The sequence below is a fragment of the Anarrhichthys ocellatus genome, unplaced genomic scaffold, assembly GCF_004355925.1.
Source record: "Anarrhichthys ocellatus isolate YVR2014 unplaced genomic scaffold, GSC_Weel_1.0 scaffold48, whole genome shotgun sequence".
Classification (NCBI taxonomy): Eukaryota; Metazoa; Chordata; class Actinopteri; order Perciformes; family Anarhichadidae; genus Anarrhichthys; species Anarrhichthys ocellatus.
Window position 1 is genome coordinate 2118527 of NW_022280078.1, and position 20411 is coordinate 2138937.

The 20411-nt window shown below is 44.4% G+C and overlaps 1 protein-coding gene across 1 annotated transcript in view; it reads left to right on the plus strand.

Annotated features, from left to right (window-relative positions):
- Positions 1-668: 668 nt before the first annotated feature.
- mylk4b (myosin light chain kinase family, member 4b) overlaps positions 669-20411 on the plus strand; it is a 31211-nt gene continuing 11468 nt past the window's right edge. Inside the window, exons 1-2 of the mRNA XM_031869712.1 lie at positions 669-914; positions 6285-6531. Coding sequence (XP_031725572.1) covers positions 853-914; positions 6285-6531 — 309 coding nt within the window. The 5' untranslated portion in view covers positions 669-852. The remainder of the gene's footprint in view (positions 915-6284; positions 6532-20411) is intronic.

Consider the following 20411-nt stretch of genomic DNA (forward strand, 5'->3'; position numbering starts at 1 on the left):
TCTTTATAAAAAACAGTAAATTGTATGGTTTTGATAAGCTGTGTACATTTGTCTAGCATCTTGACTTACTAGTTATTTGCACATTATACATTTTCCAAACCCTTCCTAACTACCCAAACTGAACAACAGTGTATAAAGGAGTTAAAATAAGCTCCACCTGAAACATCTGCAGGAGGAATAATGATCCAAAAAATATACATATTTAACATCCATATATAATAGTAAAACACTGGCAGGGTTGACTGACATGTTTCTGCAAAATTAGTACTTGTATCACTATTATTTGGAGTCCAATTACCTCATTTTCTGTTTTTCAGTTAAGTGCGAGAAATCGAATCAGTTGAACAAACAATAGCGCAAACAAGGAGGATACTCTTTTCCAACCCTACTCTGCATCTTTGCTCCTTCCCCTGTCTTCCCCGTGCTGTACTTATCTTCCTCTCAGTATATCATCCCTACTCTTGAAGAGACACATGGCACTCTGGGCATGCCACTCATTCCATTATAACAAGCCACATTCCCTGGAACACTTCCTCCACTCTGTCCCTGCTTGCGGTCCCTTCGTCCCAGATCGGACCCCCTCCTCCTCCTCCCATACACCCTCTGTTTCCCTCACCCGCCCCCTCTGGTGGGTGCTTATCCCTGGGCGTCTGTGGCTCCCAGTGCAGAGAGCCACAAGCAGCCGGAGATTCCCAATGAGCTGTCTCTCCCGATCTGTCCGTCTGTCACACTGGATCAATTTGCCCCAGCTGGCTGGTGTGTGTAGGAAGAGAGCATCCGGCGCCAGGATCTAAAAAACACAAACCGGTGGAGGAAGAGAGGAAACCTGGAGAGTCGGACTTCATCACGCCCATGAGAGACATGGGAGGAAAGGAGAAGAAGATTTTGGTGATTGCGAATGTCAACTACCAAGGGTGAGTCTTCTGTTGCAACTATATGATCAAATTTTTCACCGTCGCTAATTGATTGGAATAGATATTTCTGACCTTCCTACACCGGCTATCCTCAGAAATGTAAAGCAGTCTTAAACTTCCATAATGACCATGTTTTGAATTCTAACACCCTCTCTTCCTGTGGCATCAGTTACGCACAGAGCAAGCTGACACTTTTCCAGTTACCAGGCATACTGATTTATTTAGCGCACATTTACTCTGGCCTTGGCTTGAAATGAAATAATATTTGAAAAAATACTTTTTTAAACGACTACTAAAATAATATTTTAAATATGTTGAATTTAAAGACAATCCCAAAAAAAAAAATTTTGGGGCGGAGGACATTTTTGCCTTTATTTGACAGAGTTTAGTGCAGAAATGGGGGGAAAGAGAAAAGGGGATATGACGTATGACAGTAAAAGGCCCAAAGGCCGGAAACAAACTTGGTACGTTGCAGTTATGCAGCGTACGCTGTAACCACTCAGCTCCTAAATTATAAGGCGCTCCTTGGCATTATCATTTTCAAACTCTTCAAACAAGACCTCCTGTATCACACTTTGAGGATTATGTTATTACATTCATGTGCAATAGCTCAACAAACTGGGCAAGAACAAGAATCTATTCTTCCCAATAAAAAAAAATAAGTGAGAAAACAATCTAATTCAGCCCACCGCTGGTTCTTACATGATTTTGGTGGAAAGCAGAATGCAACTCTATCTGCTGTGGACTAAAATAAGGTCTCTGCTTTGTTCTTGGCAAAATAGAAAAGTACATTGAGTGAAAGCTCTACAGTTACACTCTTCTGTGGAGGTTGCCGAGTTGTTGTCAGTGTGACGGATTGGAAGGGCTGGTGGCACCGAATATGTCCGTTAGGACACAAATGAGTGTGTATTTCTGTACATACTGTCCAGCTTGTGTCTGTGAAAGAAGTGCGTTTGTGTGCACAAGATCCAGTGTGATGACCTTCCAGAGTTGGTGCATTTTCTGAGAAGCCCGTAGGGAGTCACTGCACTCATCTTGTCTATGTGTTTATTCTGTGTATTGTATATGACACTTGCAGAAGGATTTCAAGGTCGCCCGAGTTCCTTAGCAATTTGGCTGCGTCCTAAGAGGACACCCTCAGTCCAACTATTTGCATTGGACACTCCGGAGAGCTTCGGCAGTGATACTTTGATCGTAACTTGGCTCCAGCCGTGGTGAAAGCCGCAGCGAGCTGGCAGGCTGTAAAGGAGGCAATGTCAAGTTTAGACAGTGAAAAATAAACCTGTTGATCACTTGATATTATCGTGTCGGTGTCAACACGTTTCATTTGATGGCTATTAATGTAAGAAGTGCCTGCGGTCACTTGAGTATCCCCACTAATGAAGGAGTGCAGACTGGGAAATATGTTCAGTAATTTCCTTTTTTTTCTGGTGAACGAAGTTGCAGTTGAACAGTGTTTCCTTTAGCAGAGGGAACTTGGAGATCTACACTCGAGGCCTCTTTAGAAGTCTTTTGACTTGTGTGTTTACTGTACTTTACTGACTTTTGGTTTCTATATTTAAGATTTTCGCTTACTTTGACCAAAGACAAATTTGGTTGGATGATATTATTCTGTTGGTCTATTCTCTTCTCCATACACGCACTCAGAGACACCTGCCCCACATTCCTATGGTTTATAGGCTTTGATGGCTGTTTCCATGCGACTGCTAAACCAGGACAACAGAGGCCCCTGAGAGAGAGATAGCACCCTGGGATGAAGACCGTCCACTCAAGGCCGCCCCTCCCACTCAGGCCGTCTGGGACTTGACTCTCCGTCCTGGCCTGATACCTAAAAAAGACCCCTAATCTGCCCTGCTGATTCTGTACCATGCTCACATTTAACAACCAATCCCTAGCAGACCTAGGCCGTATTTTAAGTATATATATGGATGGATGCATACATGAACACAACACAAGCAGACTCTGTGTCTCCCCTCGACACTGCTACATGAAATGTTGACTGGGCGGAACTAGCTCACCCTGAGTCATTGTGCAATATTCAAGTCTGGCTTGTTATTCCACACCAGGTCAGATCAGGGCTGGCAGGCCTTTTGTTGTGCCAGATCAAAATAAATACTAAGTATAAATAAATAAATATGAAACTTATTCGCATTTCGTTACCACAGACAGGAAGTAAGACAGTTACATCAGTTATAATGGGAGCAGGCATTTTTCTTGTGGGGCCCGAGTGTATTTTAACGGCAATAGTTTTCTTATTACACTCTTTACGACCCCAGTACCAGGTTGTGTCCTTTACAAGGCATAAAGAGTGACACAGGAGTGCTGTAGTGTCACCTGTTGCTACCGTCTGATACAGTGCCTCTCTTTTTAACGCTCTCCTTTGTCCCCAGCTTGTGCAATTAGCCTGTTACAATAAGCTATGCACAGGCTTTGATACAGCATTTGGCCACAGACCTGAACATGGAGAAATAATTTAACAGTGCCAAAAACATTGTGACACTGTCCCCTCCGATTAGCATGACTGTCATAATCAGCACTTGCTGTGCATGTGGTTTTAATCCCCCATAGACAACCAGTATAAATAGATCTTGGAATTGATGCTTCCTCTCATAATTTTGCTGTTGTGGCACATTTGGCACAAATGCTTCTTTTTTTCTCCGGCTTTTTACTCATCTAAACATACACTGGCGGACTTACTCAGTCTTCTTGGGCCTCCATGACTCATTGCTACTTTAAGAGTCATGAGATGCATGCGGGGCTTCCGATCAGTTACATGGAGGGATTACAATGGAGAAGACAGATAGGAACTCCCTTGCCGTTTTAAAGAGGGGGATTACCAAAGGCCGGCAAGCAAAGTCAACATACACAAAACTACAGCATCGCTTGGACAGTGGCGCTCTCGCTACTGGCACGCATGATCAAATAAAACACAGCCACATACCATAGACAATACCCTTATGTAAGGGGGGGTTAAAGCAACAACTGCAATGAGTCAAAGTGAGCACAATGGAAAGCAATCTATTCATCTTTAATTCCCGTCCGACAACAAGCATCGTGACAGCTCCTTGCTCCTAATGTGTTTTCACCGGTGGGTGTTCTCCATTTCTGGTGATAGCGTGCTCCCTGACCCTCGGCCCATGCGGCGGAGCACCCAAAATAAAGCCCTTTAAAGTGAGTGACCTAGGGTCACGCAGCCTCTCAGAGGAGCATCAGGCCTCCATTGGGCTGTGAGTCATCTCAGCTCCAGCTGACACCGTCACAACAGGCATGAGTTTCTTCAAAGACCTTCCTCAAAACACTACATTTAAAAGAACAGGCTGGGTGGTGGTCAGGTTGAACACCTGTTGTGTCCCACAGTGAGTGGTGGAGGGAGTACTCAGCTCTTTTACCAAGTAAAAGCAGTAATATATAGATGTAGAAATACTACAAATAAAACACCTGCATTCAAATGTATTCCTAGAAAACTAAAGATCACATGTACCAGTAAAATGTACTTAAATATATATCATAGTGATTATAAACATGTGCCTGGAACGTCTATCGTAGTTCATTCAGAAAAACTGAGACTGTTACAGCGGGAACGTACTTATATACTACTACGTACTAGTCTCTGAGAAATGGAAATTTTAGAAATACAGTTTACATTTTACTGTGGTAATACTCAATAAGAAATCGTATTCTGCAAAATGAGTGTACTTCATTAGCATGTAGTGAATTTAATAGTAGAGTAAGTACCTTTGTAACGTAGTGAAGTCTGGTCACTTTGGCACAAACAACTACTCTGTAAGTCTGAGCAACATGTGAAAATTGAAGAATGTAATTAATGAGAGCTTTGTTAAGATGTGTAATGTGGTCTGACGGGTATATTAGGCCTCTCGTGGTAATGAGTCTGCGCAAATATTCATGTTAGACACTCTGCAAAAAAACTTGCCTTGTGTCGTAAAAAACGCTTCGATTTTTCACAACTTTTCCACAGAACTTCGCACTACATTTGCAGACTTTATTCAGGCATTTGTCGTTGTTTTTACTTTATTCTAGAATTCCCATATTATGAAACAACCTTTATCTTGTACCTCGAGTCGTGCACCTTTTAATTAACAATGTGGATCTGCACAGTTGGTGCGTCTGCTTCCCAAACACATTCCCCCTGTCCAAGGGAAAGTAAAATAATAAAAGTTAAACTATAGACTGTGTAAATAAACCACCAAATGTGAAAAGTCCAAGATAAATAACAGTGACAGGTGTTTCGGTTTTAGCACTGGAGTTGAAATCCTACCCTGAGATGCTGAAGAACAGCCCTGGCTGGAACACACAGTCGGGTTCATGCGCTGTGCTGACACTACAGACACTCTGACCTCTGTAATTGTCAAGCAAAAAGGCAGGACGTTTACACTTGGAGGTATAAATATCCCCAGTGATCTTCCATGACTCCCCCGGAGGCTCAACAGGTAGAGAGAAGCAGAAAGCCAGCTGTCGCCACCAGGCATCAGGGTGGATTTCTCCGCCACATCACCAGTCATCCCACTTGGATCAGAGATACTGCTGCCCCTTGGGGGGCTGGGTCGAAGCATATGGTGTGCGCTGCAATTTCAACAGTGCAGCTTAGAGTTGGCCAATTAGATTAGGCAAGAGACTTTGCTATATTGTTTATAAAAGTGCTGCAATCTCTTTAATTGCAATGGTTGCATTAGGCAAGTGAAAGCAACTGCTTTATGGCAATCCTGTCGGATTTAGAGGAGCTTTTTTGCGTCAATGTGATGCACTACATTGATTTTTCAGGTAATTCACTGTCAAAATCATCCCTATCTGTTTAGTTTATCTATAGATTGTTTCCTAATTGTCTTTATTAAATAGGGCTCTAATAAAATATTACTTTCATTCTTTTTTTTCTGTTATTTAATCATCAATTATTCAGCAAATTAGTTTCTCTGTCAATAATAAGGTTAAAATAAAAGATCAGAAAATAGTGACAAATGCCTCTCAGTTTCCTAAAGTGTAAGGTCTTCAAGTTGCTTCTTTTGTCCAAGTAACGGTCCAAAACACAAATATACAAAGTATACTCTTCAAGCAAGAAGAGCAAAAGGGGCTGGAAGTGAGTAATGTTTAGAACTTTTGCATAAATGAGTGTCGACTCAATTTCAGCTCAGATTGTGATAATACAAATGTACACATACCTTTATAGAAAACAGAGACACAAAACATTAAAACTTCCGTCAAAATGAATTTTCTGTTGATTAACTGATCGCTTCGACTAATCGTTTCAGCAGTATATGATTCATATTGAAGAGCTGTTGTGTTGATAGATTCATGATCAGTGTCGTGATATATTTTAGAGAAAAGACGTTAATAAACAGCTTGTTGTAATTTCAGGTCAGACAAGACTCTGTGTAATGAGTCTGTTTCTGGAACGATTGTCAAACTCCATTCATCCGCCGTACCGCCCCCGATACCCATGTCCCCCATCGTTGAAAAGATGGAGGGGCTGAAGGCCATCCGCAACCGCAGCAACAGCCTCCGTCTGGGCCGACTGGCCTTCTACCGACACCTGGAGAAGGTGGAGACCATGCGCTGCTTCTGGGAGCTCAAGCTTGTGGAGCTGGAGGGAGGACACCAGCAGGTAACATGCACTGCCTTCATGTGGCGTTGATTCCGATAAATCTGTGATTCCTAGAAACGTGGATAGCTTTCCCTTTACTCCCCGAGTACTTCTGCTCAAAGACACGAGGTAGAATACATTCTTACTGATACACCTGACCTCAACATCTGCCACCCCACGGCCACATTTAACTGCATCGACTTGTCCAAATCTTGAAATGCTCATTTGTCAAAGAAAAAACATTTTGTTTGCTTTTCGCATGTTTAGCCCATTTGCTAAAACTTTTGCTTTTGCAAAGCATGCAATGGTGTTTTTGAAGACTATTCTATTCACCAGCAATAAAACATATATAAGACTTGTAAAAAAGAAATTGGCTCAAACAGCAAAATCCAGTATGATTCTCTAAATCCTGTGTTTTAAAACTACATATCAATGAATGAGCAGTTGAATTGGGTGGTTGCTTTTTCTGCTCCTTCATACAGCCGGTATTTAAGGGAGTGAGATTACATGAGAATGACTCTGTAACAATATTGCGCCCCCTGGTGGCAAAGCTGCCATGTGTTCAACCTGAGCCACAATCAGTAGTCTGTGCAGAGGGGAGGAAGAAGGGAACTGAAATAAACCACCGTAAACTATTCTGTCTCTCTCTGCACCTGTTTGCAGACACAACATGCCCCGACAGGTGGAATACAACAAGCTCACTAGAGGGAGCTGCAAATCTTTGAATGTCTTTTAGTCTGCTTGAACCTTCTCAACTCACAGCCGTGCCTCGCGCATACAGACACATACGCACAGCAAAACCACAGACTGACATGAATGTTTGGCTGCTTGGCCAACGCACACAGACCCAGTTGCCACAAGATGGCGGCCCTGTGCCAGTTTGCTTTGCTCATTCGGGAGAATGAATGCAGAGGCCTTGCACTCTGGTATGAGTTATACAGTTACAGTCAGTCAGCATCCAGAGAAGAGGTCATCTTAAACTGTTAGGATTCATTTTTAATGGTAACATAATTAAATAAATAGTTATGTGATTAAACAGTAGCACCGTAGCCTTTACTTAAACGTGTACTTAACACTCAGTAAATGTGACCTACATGAAAATGTTTTTAGAAAGGTAATAGTGACACTGAGGCTGACATTACCGATATGACATTACTAGCTGCCAATCAACTCAGTTCACATCAGGGCACATGGATGTCTGGATTCAAACACCAGCATGTGATTGATATTGAGGAAGACATGAGACTAAACATGTCCATCGGTTTAATATACAGTACATACGCAGTGATGTAACAGTGTAAAGTTAAATGTATTTTTGCCAATTTTTCTTGTGGACTAGTTGCAGGTGGTGTATTTTGTTTTACTCGTGGTTGGATCGCTCCCTTTTTTTTTAAATGACATTTGTACAAGTCATTATCATATTTTCTACAGTTCAGAAGTTTATCAAAATAAGCTGAAGTAATATGAGAACCTGTGAACTATTGCAGCCTTTATGTGTGGTTCTGTTTGATCTGACAGCAGCTACTGTAAGAGTGGAGAAAAGAGTTTTTATGTTATGTTGGGGATTGGCTTCATCTATCGTTTGTCTTGTCCGACTACATATCAGTGGTGCTTTCCAAGTGACCACCAGGGAACGCCGAGGGAAACGTTCCAGTTACACGGGAGGCACCGTGTGTAATTTGAGATCCTCAGCCTATCACAGCGCCAAGCGAATAGCTCTCGCACCTTCCTCTCTATGTCTGAACTCTGACCTCAGTTGCACCTTTGCTCCACCACTTTGCTTACACTTTCCATCTTTTCTGTTGTCCATCCCTCTCTCGTAGTTTAACACGGCGTACCACACATCACGAACATGCGGGTCAGCCACCTGATCCACCGGCTTCATTAACAAACGCTGTCACTCCTAGCCCTGCTCTGTGCAGGGGTTCTCCTCAGATTCCCTCTTGCGAATATATTATATAATATCCCCCCCCCCCCACACACACACACACCTGTTGCTGCTTGTTAAATCAAGCTTCTTTTTGGCCTGCTGCAGATTGTTGAATTTCTTTGAGCTGTAACTTTCTGACAATCTGCTAAAAATGGGTGCCCGAAAAAAGCAAGTATGAAGAAAGTATGAAGTTTTCTGTAGAATTACTCTGCCCAGCGATTACCACTCTCTACAGTAACATGGTGAAATCATCAAATGTTTTGTGTGGAAAAATAAATTGTATATTCTAAAATGTAAGCAAAAACAGGGGTGTCCATATTTCTGTATGATTTCTTGAGGTTGAGTAATCAACACAAATCACTTCAAGGGACACAAAATGTATCTTCTCTTGAAGAGATTTGTAAAGGCACCAGCGTCATACTGTTAACCAACAGGTTTGGCAGGGCATGGGGAGGGATCGGATCTGCTTGACTGCAGTGGTTTCATTCCACTATCCAGTATAAATCATCTGCTGCCATCCAGCCGGATAGGTGCCGCACACACAGAGGCACTTAAAGTCCAAAAAGGAAACTCTGCTGCTGACAGCACAAATGGAGAGCATCTGAACACTATATTGGTGGCGTGTACTGAACATAGATAAGAGGAGCAACAGTGTTTTATGTTTGTTTTTCATATTTAAAATCAGAATTTAGCTATTCATTTTTATTTCCCTCTCTATCTTTGTCAGAGTGTAATTTGTTACTATACACACCCAACATTTCACAGAATGGACAAACCAAGCGCCACACAGGTGTCTGCAATGACGCATGCACGCGTCAAGTGCTGTGTCCGCCGGGGTCTCACTAACATGCCAGCATGTGATTTCTGCGTACGGCAACGACAACCTGAACCCAACACCACCTGTCCCGTTCTCGTCTCGGAGACGGCATGTTCTCTCCTTTTAGGTCCCGGGGTGGGAGGCATGGGAGGAAGCCGGGTGGCGGGTGAACGGTTGGCTCAGTGGGCAGGTGGCTCACACGGCAACGACTCCCTGTTCTTGTCCGAGTCTGTAGCGAGCAAGAGACTGAGTATCCAATGCACAGCCACAGGAGCCTGACTCTTTGTTAATCAACGGCCGCCGAGTCGCCCCATGTCGACAACTTGTTGCCTGTGCACCTGAGACCTGATTCGCCCACAAGGGTGAGATAGGAAACGCAGCCTGTGCAGGGCAGGGACAGCAGGGGCAGGAAGAGGGAAGGTTTCCATCATGGAGAACGTCCTGAAGGATAAAGATATTTGGATATTAGGGAGTGTGTGTCTGGTGGCCACTTTCCTGTGGGGACGGCTGTGGAAATTATTCTCCGCCAAGAGGAGGAGAAGGACCACAGCGTCTGCAGATGTACAGGTAAACACAGCAAGAGGCGGTGTCGGTGTGCGCCACATGTCAACAGGAGAATGTTGGGAACACGCCAGGAAGTTCATTCAGCAGAGTTGTTATAAATGATGTAAAGCGAACCCCCTTGTTTATTGTACCCTGCTGTCATGTCGAGGATTAAGGCTGAGCCCGACAAGCTGCGGGCCCCGCGTGAACCGGAAATGAAGTAATGGAAGTCATCATGTTATCAGCCCTACTAACGCTGCCTTAATGCCAAAGGAATTCAAACTAGATAGTTTCTCTTTTCTGTCATGTTCACAGTTCTGACCGCAGCTGTTGCTTTTCTGCCTTCACCGTGGAGCTTGTGTTTTTGTGTTTGTTTGTCTGAAAAAAAACAACCTGTTAACAGATTCAAATGAAATTTGGCAGAAAGTCAGGCCAAGGAACAACGGAGGACTAATCTTAAGATCACCCAAAGCGCTGTACACTACATGTCAACACACACACACACACACACACACACGCATTCACACACTGATGGCAAACGGAAATCAAACCGCCGGTCTTCTGATTAGAGGACGACCCGCTCCACCCCTGAGCCCCAGAGGCTCCTGGATGTTGATCCAGAGTTCTTAACATTACAGCTATTGGCACTTTTTTGCACGCTTTCAGTATTTTGAAATATCACACATAATTTAAAACAAACTGGTGGTTGAACGAACGTGTTGTTTTTACTGGAGTAAAGATGTTCTTCATGTAAGATGAAGGGCAGAATTAAAAACACGAAAAACGTTTTCATTGATAATCAATGAACAGATTTAGAGGACTGGAAGCATTGGAAGATGGACACACAATCTGACTACTTTCTAAATCACAATCCTGCTGCAGTTAGACCTCCATACTTTGTGGCGAAAGCTCTGGCTGGTGGAGCAGAGCAGTAGCTGGACACATTGCATGTAGGTGGCTCGATTATCATATCTTTGACTTTGGAAAGAAGACCCTGGACACGCTGAGCTCAGCAATGCTGGTTTTATCTGCGGGTGGCCTGGTTTCTGCTTTCGCTCTGAGAAGAGGATTTGTGTTTCTGGTAATGTAAACAGGCTAACGCCCCTCAGAACTGGTCTTCCCCCTGGATAATGTAGAGCATTACTGACTAATCTGGTCTGTGTGTCTGCGGACTACAGCTGTTTTCCAGGAATGTACTGTATACTGGCAGTAAAACTATTCAGCGCAGGTATCCCTGGCACCTGTATCAGTTCGGCTGTTGGCTTGAGCTGCTGAAGTTGAACTGAACATTGTCACTTTGACAAAGCAATGCAACAACAAGTGAAGCATCCATCCGTAGCCAGCGCGGGACAGCCAGTGGAAAACATAACGTCATCTCACATGCGTCACACTTGTCACCAGCAGTGACATCTAAGTTCTGTTCAATAGCACTCCGTTCACACCAGCCTTGGCCTCTAGGCTACACGCACTGTGTTCATTATGTTAACGTAATTCAGAGGGAGGCGAATGTAATTGCCTCCTCGTACAGCGTGAGAGCTGTGGTGCTTCGAGCAGTTAACGGCTGTCAGTGTCAGCTCAATAACATTTCATTGGACTCTTGTCTCCGCTGACAGTGGTCTATCTATCATTTCTACAACGCTGGACAGTTTAGTCCAAATGTGTCAACGTGGTGTGATGTCATGTTGGTTTTCAGGTGAATAAGTGGTGATCGATCATAGATCGGACTGATCTGAGGTGATCTAAAGTCAAGTTTGAACTTTGAATCAAAGCGTGTTGAAACCTGGGTGCAGAACAGGTTAAACCTGTTTCGGTGAGCTCTGTCCAAGGTGCTGAAACTTTCAGTTAACTTTCCTTACTTTAAACTCGATTTCCGTCGCCATGTTTCATTCATGCCAAAGCTCCAGTAACCCGGATACACGCGGGGTCATCTCTCGGCTAAACTGGGAGGGATTTTCTGCCTCAACTCCGGGTTTAGACACAAAATGCCGGCCTGCGGAAAACCAAAGACAGCGTCAGTAAAACGTCAACCAGGAAGTAAAGCCCACGTTTCTGTGACTCTCTGTGGGTTCAGAGAGTGAGATCAGATTGAGCTCTTCTGTACATCCTCTGTTGTTTGTGTCCATGCAACACAGAAGATTATGATTCAACTTAACTGAACTACGTGATACTGAAATAACACTTTTAAAGTGCTTTTAAAGTAACAGCTCTTTAATCAAATAAAGGGTTTGCGTAACATCAAACAGTCACTAGTGCAGTGTAGCACTACCATCATCCTCCTCATCCAGATCACAGTATATATTATATTTAAGTGGGACATTTTATGTTTTCTTTTTGCACATACTAGTAATACAGCACTGTATTTGTAGTTTTGGTTCATTTATGTGCGTTCGGCTGTGCGTGGAATGGTGACGTGAACAAGCGTTTAGTCTTAAAACTAAAACAATAATCAACATCAGCAACAAAATTAAAGAAGAGAGGTTCACTGTTGTGCATGTCTGATCAGAGGCGCGTACAGTACACAAACCAACGGTTCTGTGCGATGCTTGTACAGTTTAAAGTGTGGCTTGTGTTAATGCGCGTGAGCATGACTAACGTGACAAGGGCTTCTCCTGCTCCAGATTCTCACACTCACATGACTCGGATGAAATTAGTACACAAACAGAGGAGGGCTGGGGGAACAGAGCCAGCGATAGTTTCATGTGATGGATTAAAGAAGTTAAAAAGACAAAGACGGCCACGTAGAAGTGACTGTGCGTATTAGTGTTCTCTTCATTAGAGTTTGAGATTAACAGACATCAAACATTTCAAAAATACAGCGTCTCAAGTCTTTCATTTGAAGTGTTTTCTGCTGAAACTGAATGTGTGGGCAGGACATTAAGTAAGGAGGAGTATTGATAAAAAAAACAGAAAGACTGGAATTTCCTGATTTGATCAAATAATTTGATAAAAGAAAAGTGTTTCTTATCCATGTGCAAAAAAAGCATAAAAGTCTTTCCAATGATTCCTGTTAGCAAACTCATTTTTATTCATTTATATTATACTCAGGACTAGGTCACATTTCCCCCACTGTTGTTAATGTAAATATTTTAACATTTATTTATCCACTACCTACTGGTGTTTGATGAAATGACCCCTGAAGACACACTGTATAAAAACTTGTAGTGTATTTTTTTGTAGTATAAAAAAGGAAAACATAAAGAAATTCTCACTCCGTTGGATTACATTGTCAAATATATTTCATGTGTGTGACGAGAATGTTAAAGGACACATCTTACTCCTCAGTATAGGACAGTCTTCCCATAGTTACAGCTTTTCTGCTTGAAATACATGAAGCCTATACTGTATTTTTACAGTTTTCTTTGTGGCTGGCCCTGACTATAAATATGTATAGTGTTTGTTTGTGAATATTTTGACTCAATCATGAGGTATTCAGTTTAACAGTGCCTTCATGTACATTGACCAGTTACGCGCAATGACTGTCTGTTCATTGTGTGAATTGACGGAAAAGAGGCTTGCGGTGAGTTTTATTTTTTCAACACGTTGTATGGGAACCTACATTTCATTTAGACTTTTAATCCTTCGCTCTGCTGGCTCCGTGGTTCCTCCCGTGTGTCTCTCTGGTATGAGGACTCCGGGGGAATGTGCTGTTTTCGCCTGTACTCCTCTGGCCTCTCGGGTGGTGTCCACTTTCAGCCGTTTGCATAACCAGCCAAGTGCTGATACATCATGGCGGGGCCTAATACACACACACACACACACACACGCTCAGTGCACACAAGTGCAAGTGCTTGCTGGCCATTGCCCTTGGTGAGTTGCAGACATTTAATTATTAGGTTAGATTAATATGAAATATATGAAACGAAAACCAAATGCTTCTGAGTGAGAGTATTTTCTTAATGTTGAAAAGGTTACTGTGTGTCCCATGTGTGCCAGGAGCCATGCTTCTCCTTCATGCTAGTATTACAGAAATTCTGAGAATGGACAACAGTCTTCCACTTGGCATCAGGTAATGATACACTGAGCCGATAATACATCTTTCAAAAAACGAAAGCGACACAATACTCATGGCTGGTGAGTGCAAAGCAACGGATAGGTCCAAAATGCAGATAAAGTTACGGGGATTTACTGACCATAGCGAAGGCAAAAAAGCTTGCGGAAACATAAGGCAGACAAGGGTAAAATCTTAAAAAGGCAGCCCAAACAAGCAAAAATATGAAGTCCAAAAAGATCAAGCGAGGTTCAAAAACAGGCAAGTCTCAGATCCCAGGTTTCACATAACAGAATACTGTTACTCTTTGGCAACATGGCAGAGAAATAATGGATATACCTGCTAAATATCTGCAGGGCTGACGAGGAAACTGGGAACAGGTGAGCAGGTGGGCAGGGACGGTCAAGTGACTGGGACCGGAGAGAAAGGGCTTACTGCAGGGCAACAGGAAGTGGCTGGATGTGGGTGTGAGGTGACTAAGAGTGCATCCCAAGTCTCTTAAGGCATCCACGTTTCCCTCACTTGCGTCCTAAAAAGGTTTTAAGGAGAAATGAGACGTCCTTTCCTCTGAAGCGTCGCGTGAAGCAACGTCTGTTTCTGATGTCGGTGGCCTCTGATCCAGCTGTGATCAGTCGGCTTTGTATGTAGCCTGTTACCTGTTAAACTAACTGCATTGAGTATTTATACTGTGTTCTGCTGCTTATAAGCGCAGGACCGATTTCTACAGTAATGCCCTCATCAGCACATCTAGACCAAATCCCAAGGAAAGGCAGTCGGCCTACAGCACATAGATTTGGGGATATATATGGATGTAGCTACAGTGTTTGCTAAAGTGTGGGTTTTGCTGATGTTAACAAATGATAATATAAACAGACGCGGTGTTTGCGGTCCATGCAAGTTGCTTTTCTGTCTCGTTACTTGGAGAGTACAGATGTAGTGACTGAGAGCAGGAGGACATAAAGCTGAATAGAATTTTTGGACAGACATAAAGACACATCGTTGGGTGTTTATGATCTGTCATCATACATAGCAAACATTGACTATTTGTGTGGATACATGTGTGTGTTGGGGGTTAGTAGGTCAGGGTTCAAGGTAACCAGAGAACAGCTGGGCGCGTGACACTCAAATGCAATCCTATTGCTTCCCAATTGACACAGAAAGTCATCAGCATGTTGTGTTGGAAGAGGACTCGTGGGTCGGTGGCTCTCTTCTGCCATCCTGTGGTAGCGAGACAGAAATGCACCTTCCTTATAATTACAACACCACGAAGCCTGCTGATGATTTAGTTCATTTACTCTTTAATCGTCCATGTAAACATAGACATGAAAGTATACATATATAGTATATATATCCATTTACATGGCTGCAGACATTTTTTGCAAATCATACCAAATGTTAAGATTTATTGTTCGGGAGTTTTGTGTTTTTTGCAACTTCACTTATGTTATTATACAAGAAACATCATGTTGGACTTATTAAAATCAAAGTTAAGTTAGTATGCACTACAAACAGTGCAATAAATGCATGCAACTTGTATATCATGCAACAGTAGTGTTGCACATATTGACCAAATTTCCATGCAATTTATTTTTAGATAAACAATGATTACAGAAATACATTAATGGATAATTCCGGTAATATACTTTTGTAATTGTTTAATTTATCAGTTTCTTCACTTCTTTATCTGATTGTCATTGATTTTCACTCTCTTATTCATGTACATGTATCTTTTATTTGTGTATTTTTGGTTTAATTTGGTTTTCCATGTAGATGTATGCATGTATGCATTTGTTCAGCAGTGTAGTCTGATATAACGAAATGGGCTGCATGCGATTTCAAATGCTAAATGGTAGCACAATAAGGCGACCGTGTGACATATCTTGATTATTAAACTCCGTAACTGTCTCTAACCACCACATTGTTGAAGTCCCGTTAATAGCTTCCGTATCAATACTTTCTTTGGGCCTGTTTGCCTTGTTGAAGTAAATGCTTAGATATCATTTTTATCAAGTTGCAACTTTACACCACCAGTTTGTGTTGACACTGTGACACTGAGAGACAGCGGGAGATATAAGATCCTCTGCCTAAATTCTCCACTAAGCCCTGCTGATTTCTTGCATGGATGTGTTTGCATGTGTGTTTGGGGGTCCTCATTCCACGAGGTCAGAGGTCACCATTTATCTTGAATCCCCTTTCAAAAACCAGTCCCGCCACGCCTAGTTGCCTTCACATTATATAACGCTGACAGCGAGCACTCACGATAACCGGGGGAAGTGGTTTGTGTGCATGCATTTAGAGTCTGTGCACATACTTGTGGTGCTTATGTAACATATTTACAGGCCTAATCGCCCTCCCCAGCACAAACATACATAGCCTATAGACACACGCTTCGCTGACGTCACACAGCACCTCTTTTCCATGAAAGGAATCTTTTCGTGTCCGTCCAAGGCCTCAAGAGAGGGAGCTGGACGAATGTTATCGCCGCAGCGGAACTGTGAAAGTACAGACTGTCATCGGCCAGGGGTGACACAAGTACATTTGTCAGATAGAAAAGCAGCAGGTGGAGCTACGGAGATAATGCGCAGCCTTCTTTCCATTGTGATGTACGCACCAGACATTCGTCATCAAGCACAAAGGAATTATACGTCGTGAAAAGAGACATTTTAAATGACCTCCTCAACCCTGCAAAAACCTTCCATTGTTTCCATTAATAACACTGCATATTGCATTGTCAAGCACTGTTAAAAACCATGCAAGTTCTAGTCATGACCTGACCTGAACATGACCTCAACAAGACATGTTGAATATTTCCACTTCTTGTTGATAAATTTATTTAGCTGAATTTCAGGAGCAGGACCACACCTCAGCCTCTCGCCCACTTCCGGCCACACTCCTACAAATACCTCCCCTCAGCTAATAAGCCTCCGCTGGCTCGTGCTTTCTGCACTCGCAACCGGAACGCCACGCAGAGAAAGCAAAAAACCTTACCTCGCCTAAAACATGGACCTGCCGTCCATCAGGCCATCCGACGACGACGACCAGTTCGCCTCCCCAGAGGCCACCCGTACAGCCCAGAGAAGCACTCGACCTGCCGCCCACGAGACGCCGCCAACCGCCATCGAGAGGGTCCAGGCAGCTCAACGCAGCCAAACCCGCCGATCTTCACCTCGCCGACCGGCTCCATCCACCCGCCAGAATCCAACAATACCAAGATTCAGACCCACGGCCGTCGTCCTATAACTCACATCTCGGTGGCAGAGGGAGACCCGCCACCTCCAGACGTAGACAACGGAAACGTAAATCCAGCTCTCTCCTTCTTCGCTCGCTCCAGACCCTCCAAACGAGCCTCCGGCACGCCGCCACCCCTCCGCGCTCCAGCCAGGTCCCCCATTGAAGACGCACCAGCTGAGACCTCCAACTGGACCATAGTCCGCCTGCTAAGAGCATGGAAGCAACAAAGCAAACCGTGCCAACTCCTCACAACTTTCCTAAAGTCACGCCAGGCTAAAAAACACAAACGTACCTACATCCAAAACACACCGGCGTAACGCCAACGACCGTGACGCCACCACGCACCCCGAAGCTCCGCCCTCCAACCCACAAAGTTCCGGGTTGCCAGGTTGCAGCGCATCACCTCTCAGGCAAACTCTACTTTCCATAGCGGCAACGAGATGCCGACTCTATCTTCCTCCCTTTAAATTTCTACAGTATTCCATCCCACCTCCTGGCCGGATTCACCCGTCCGTCTCTTCGCGTTCCCTTACTTTTTTTTTCAGGGCCCTGTCCCAGTTTCCCCTACACCACCGTTCTTCTGCCTATACCCAGGCACCAGGTTGCCAGGTCTTCTTTCCTCTGTCCCCGTCTCTAAGCTGTCCCCCTCTCTAAGCACCAATGGAACGCAACGCAGCAACGGAACGCATCGCAACAACGGAACGCAACAACACAGCCACGCAGCAAGCACCGACCCATCGCAGCAAGCACCGACCCATCGCAGCAAGCACCGACTCATCGCAGCAACAACGCAGCGCAAATGCAGCCACGCAACGCAGCAACGGAAGGCAGCCACGCAACTACGCAGCAACGGAACGCCACGATGCAACAACGGAACGGAAGGCAGCAACGGAACGCAGCAAGCAACGGAACGTAAAGCAACAAGGGGACGGGGGCCCCCCCCCCCCCCCCCCCCCAGCCGGCTACTTCCAGCAGCCACAGCATGTCTCTTTAGCCGAGGCACCTGGCACCGAGATGCCATGCCCCCCGCCGCCTACTTTCAGAAAACACAGCAAGTTGCCGTAACCGGGACACCTGGCACCAGGATGCCAGTGCTACCGCCTCCTACTTCCAGCAACCACAGCAAGTTGCTGTAGCCGGGACACCTGGCACCGGGATGCCAGTGCCCCCCACCGCCTACTTTCAGAAAACACAGCAAGTTGCCGTAACCGGGACACCTGGATGCCAGTGCCCCCACCTTGTCCACTTCCAGCGATGGACCCACACAATTGGTCAACACAACGATGCCGCTCCCTCTGCCGTCTTTGGGGGGTTTCCACAACAGAAGATGTTTTGCCGTAGACCAGCCTCGGATCTCGCAAGCAGATGCCAAGTCATTTCCCCTCATGCTACGGAATCTGACCAATAGTAGCTGCAGCCATTACGTGGGGCCACGGATGGCCCAGCAAGTCCATCTCTTAAACTCCTGACAACCTAGCAGTCGCTTACCCAATCATCAAATGACGCCGCGACACCCGTCGCGCATTCTCGATGCAGCTCACGTCTGGGCCACCGCAACGCCATGGCTTTCTCGGTTCTCATTTCAGAAGATCCGCCCTCCTACAGACACCGATCCAACATCGGTTCTGCCATATCCAATGTCGTCTTTAAACCCATAAAACCTTACTTGATTTTGCCGACCATCGACCAGCAGAACTCCACTGTCGATAACCCGTCTTCCCACGCCTACCAACTTTACACTCCCCAGCTCATACGACCAGCGCACGGGCAGGCAACCTGCTCCTCAGGGGGACTTATTTGGGGGATCTGCAAGACCCGGGAGCCGCAGTGGATCCTCAGCTAAGCCTCCCCCAAACCGCCACGGGCTAAATCTCCATCAACCATTCCTCAACACTCCAAATAAGCTGGACCAGGGCCCTGGAACATGCCAGTGATCAGAGAGCTGTCTCTGAGCTGTTCTCAGGTTGCCCAAAATGTCTAGTCTGTTACTAAGCACGCACTTCAAAGTATACACTACCCCTCTGTGAGTGAACGTACATAATTAAAGATTTGAATTTGACTGCTTGCTATGTTGATATTTTCCAGCCGCATTTTCCAAACTGGTCTTCTTCTTCACAGGCGGTTTTGTGTACTTTACCAGGTGTTTATATTTCCGTCTGTCTCTGGACAGATATTGTCAGTGGGATAGCGTCACAAACGCGTTGGATGCAGAAACTATATACGAACTACACGGGTGTGTCGGAAGTAGGGGGGTAGGAAGTGGGGAAGGAGCCATTCATGTTGTCCGGTCCATTGAGCTGCAAGACATTGGATTACTGGACAGTCTGTGGCACTAGAATAAGCATTATGTATTGTTCTGTGTCTTTCTGCTGAGTAACTCTATATGTGTGGGCAGAGTGGCGAGGCCACGTCACTCTCTCATTCCTAAACAGTGCTCCTATACCACGCTGGCTCTCATCTTACCATGTGACCTTTTCTGACTGGGGATTTCAGAGATTGTCCAACAGGGTACAGTTAAACCTCCCGCTGCCCTCAGCACCAGACCTAGACCAATCTCCCTGCTCTTCTTACCCATCGCTCTTCGTAGCCCCTGTTTTGCTGGATCGTGTAAAAATCTCTCTTTAATTGTATCAGCCATCTGTCATGTTTTCAGACATCTTGTGGGTGTGACGAGACCGATATAAGAAAATAACAGATGAGGTTAGAGCAAATATGGCAACAGAGAATGACGGTTCCCTCACTGAGTCCATTGTTATCCATATGGGGTGACAATTAATGCATTGTGACTTTATACCAAAGCACCTTGCCACAGGGATAAAAGAATACAGGTTTTAAAGCTGCTTTAGTCAACATTTAATGTCAACAACGGATCCAACGATGTAATGGGAAAGACTTGCCCAGAACAAACGACAAACGAAGTCAGACACAAACATGTCGCAGCATTTAGCAGCTTCAGAGTAAGACACAAAAGCAGAGCTAAAAGACGAGTGAATATTGGACTTACATGACTACTAATGAATGCTAATGTTGCAATGCTAATTTTATAAGGTGATAATATGTTGTGTTTATAGCTAGTTCAACACCCCCAAGTGGCCAAAAAGTCAAATAATGCAGCTTTTCCTGTGGCATTTAGTTTGTCTTGCGCAATTCAACAGCAACATATTTTCCAAATAGAATATGTTACACTTCTCACACATACCTCAGTGTGAGAAAGGTCTTCCTTTGTCCTAAAGACAGATTCAGTTGGCTGGCAAATGTGAGTTAAAAGTAGTTTTTAGTAAATCTGTTCACAATGGCTAGAAACTGATATATGTATTTGGAAAGACATGTGTCCGTCCTGTTGAAAACATTGCTTGAGGCTAGTTTTAGGTGAAGTGGCCCTTTAAATCCCT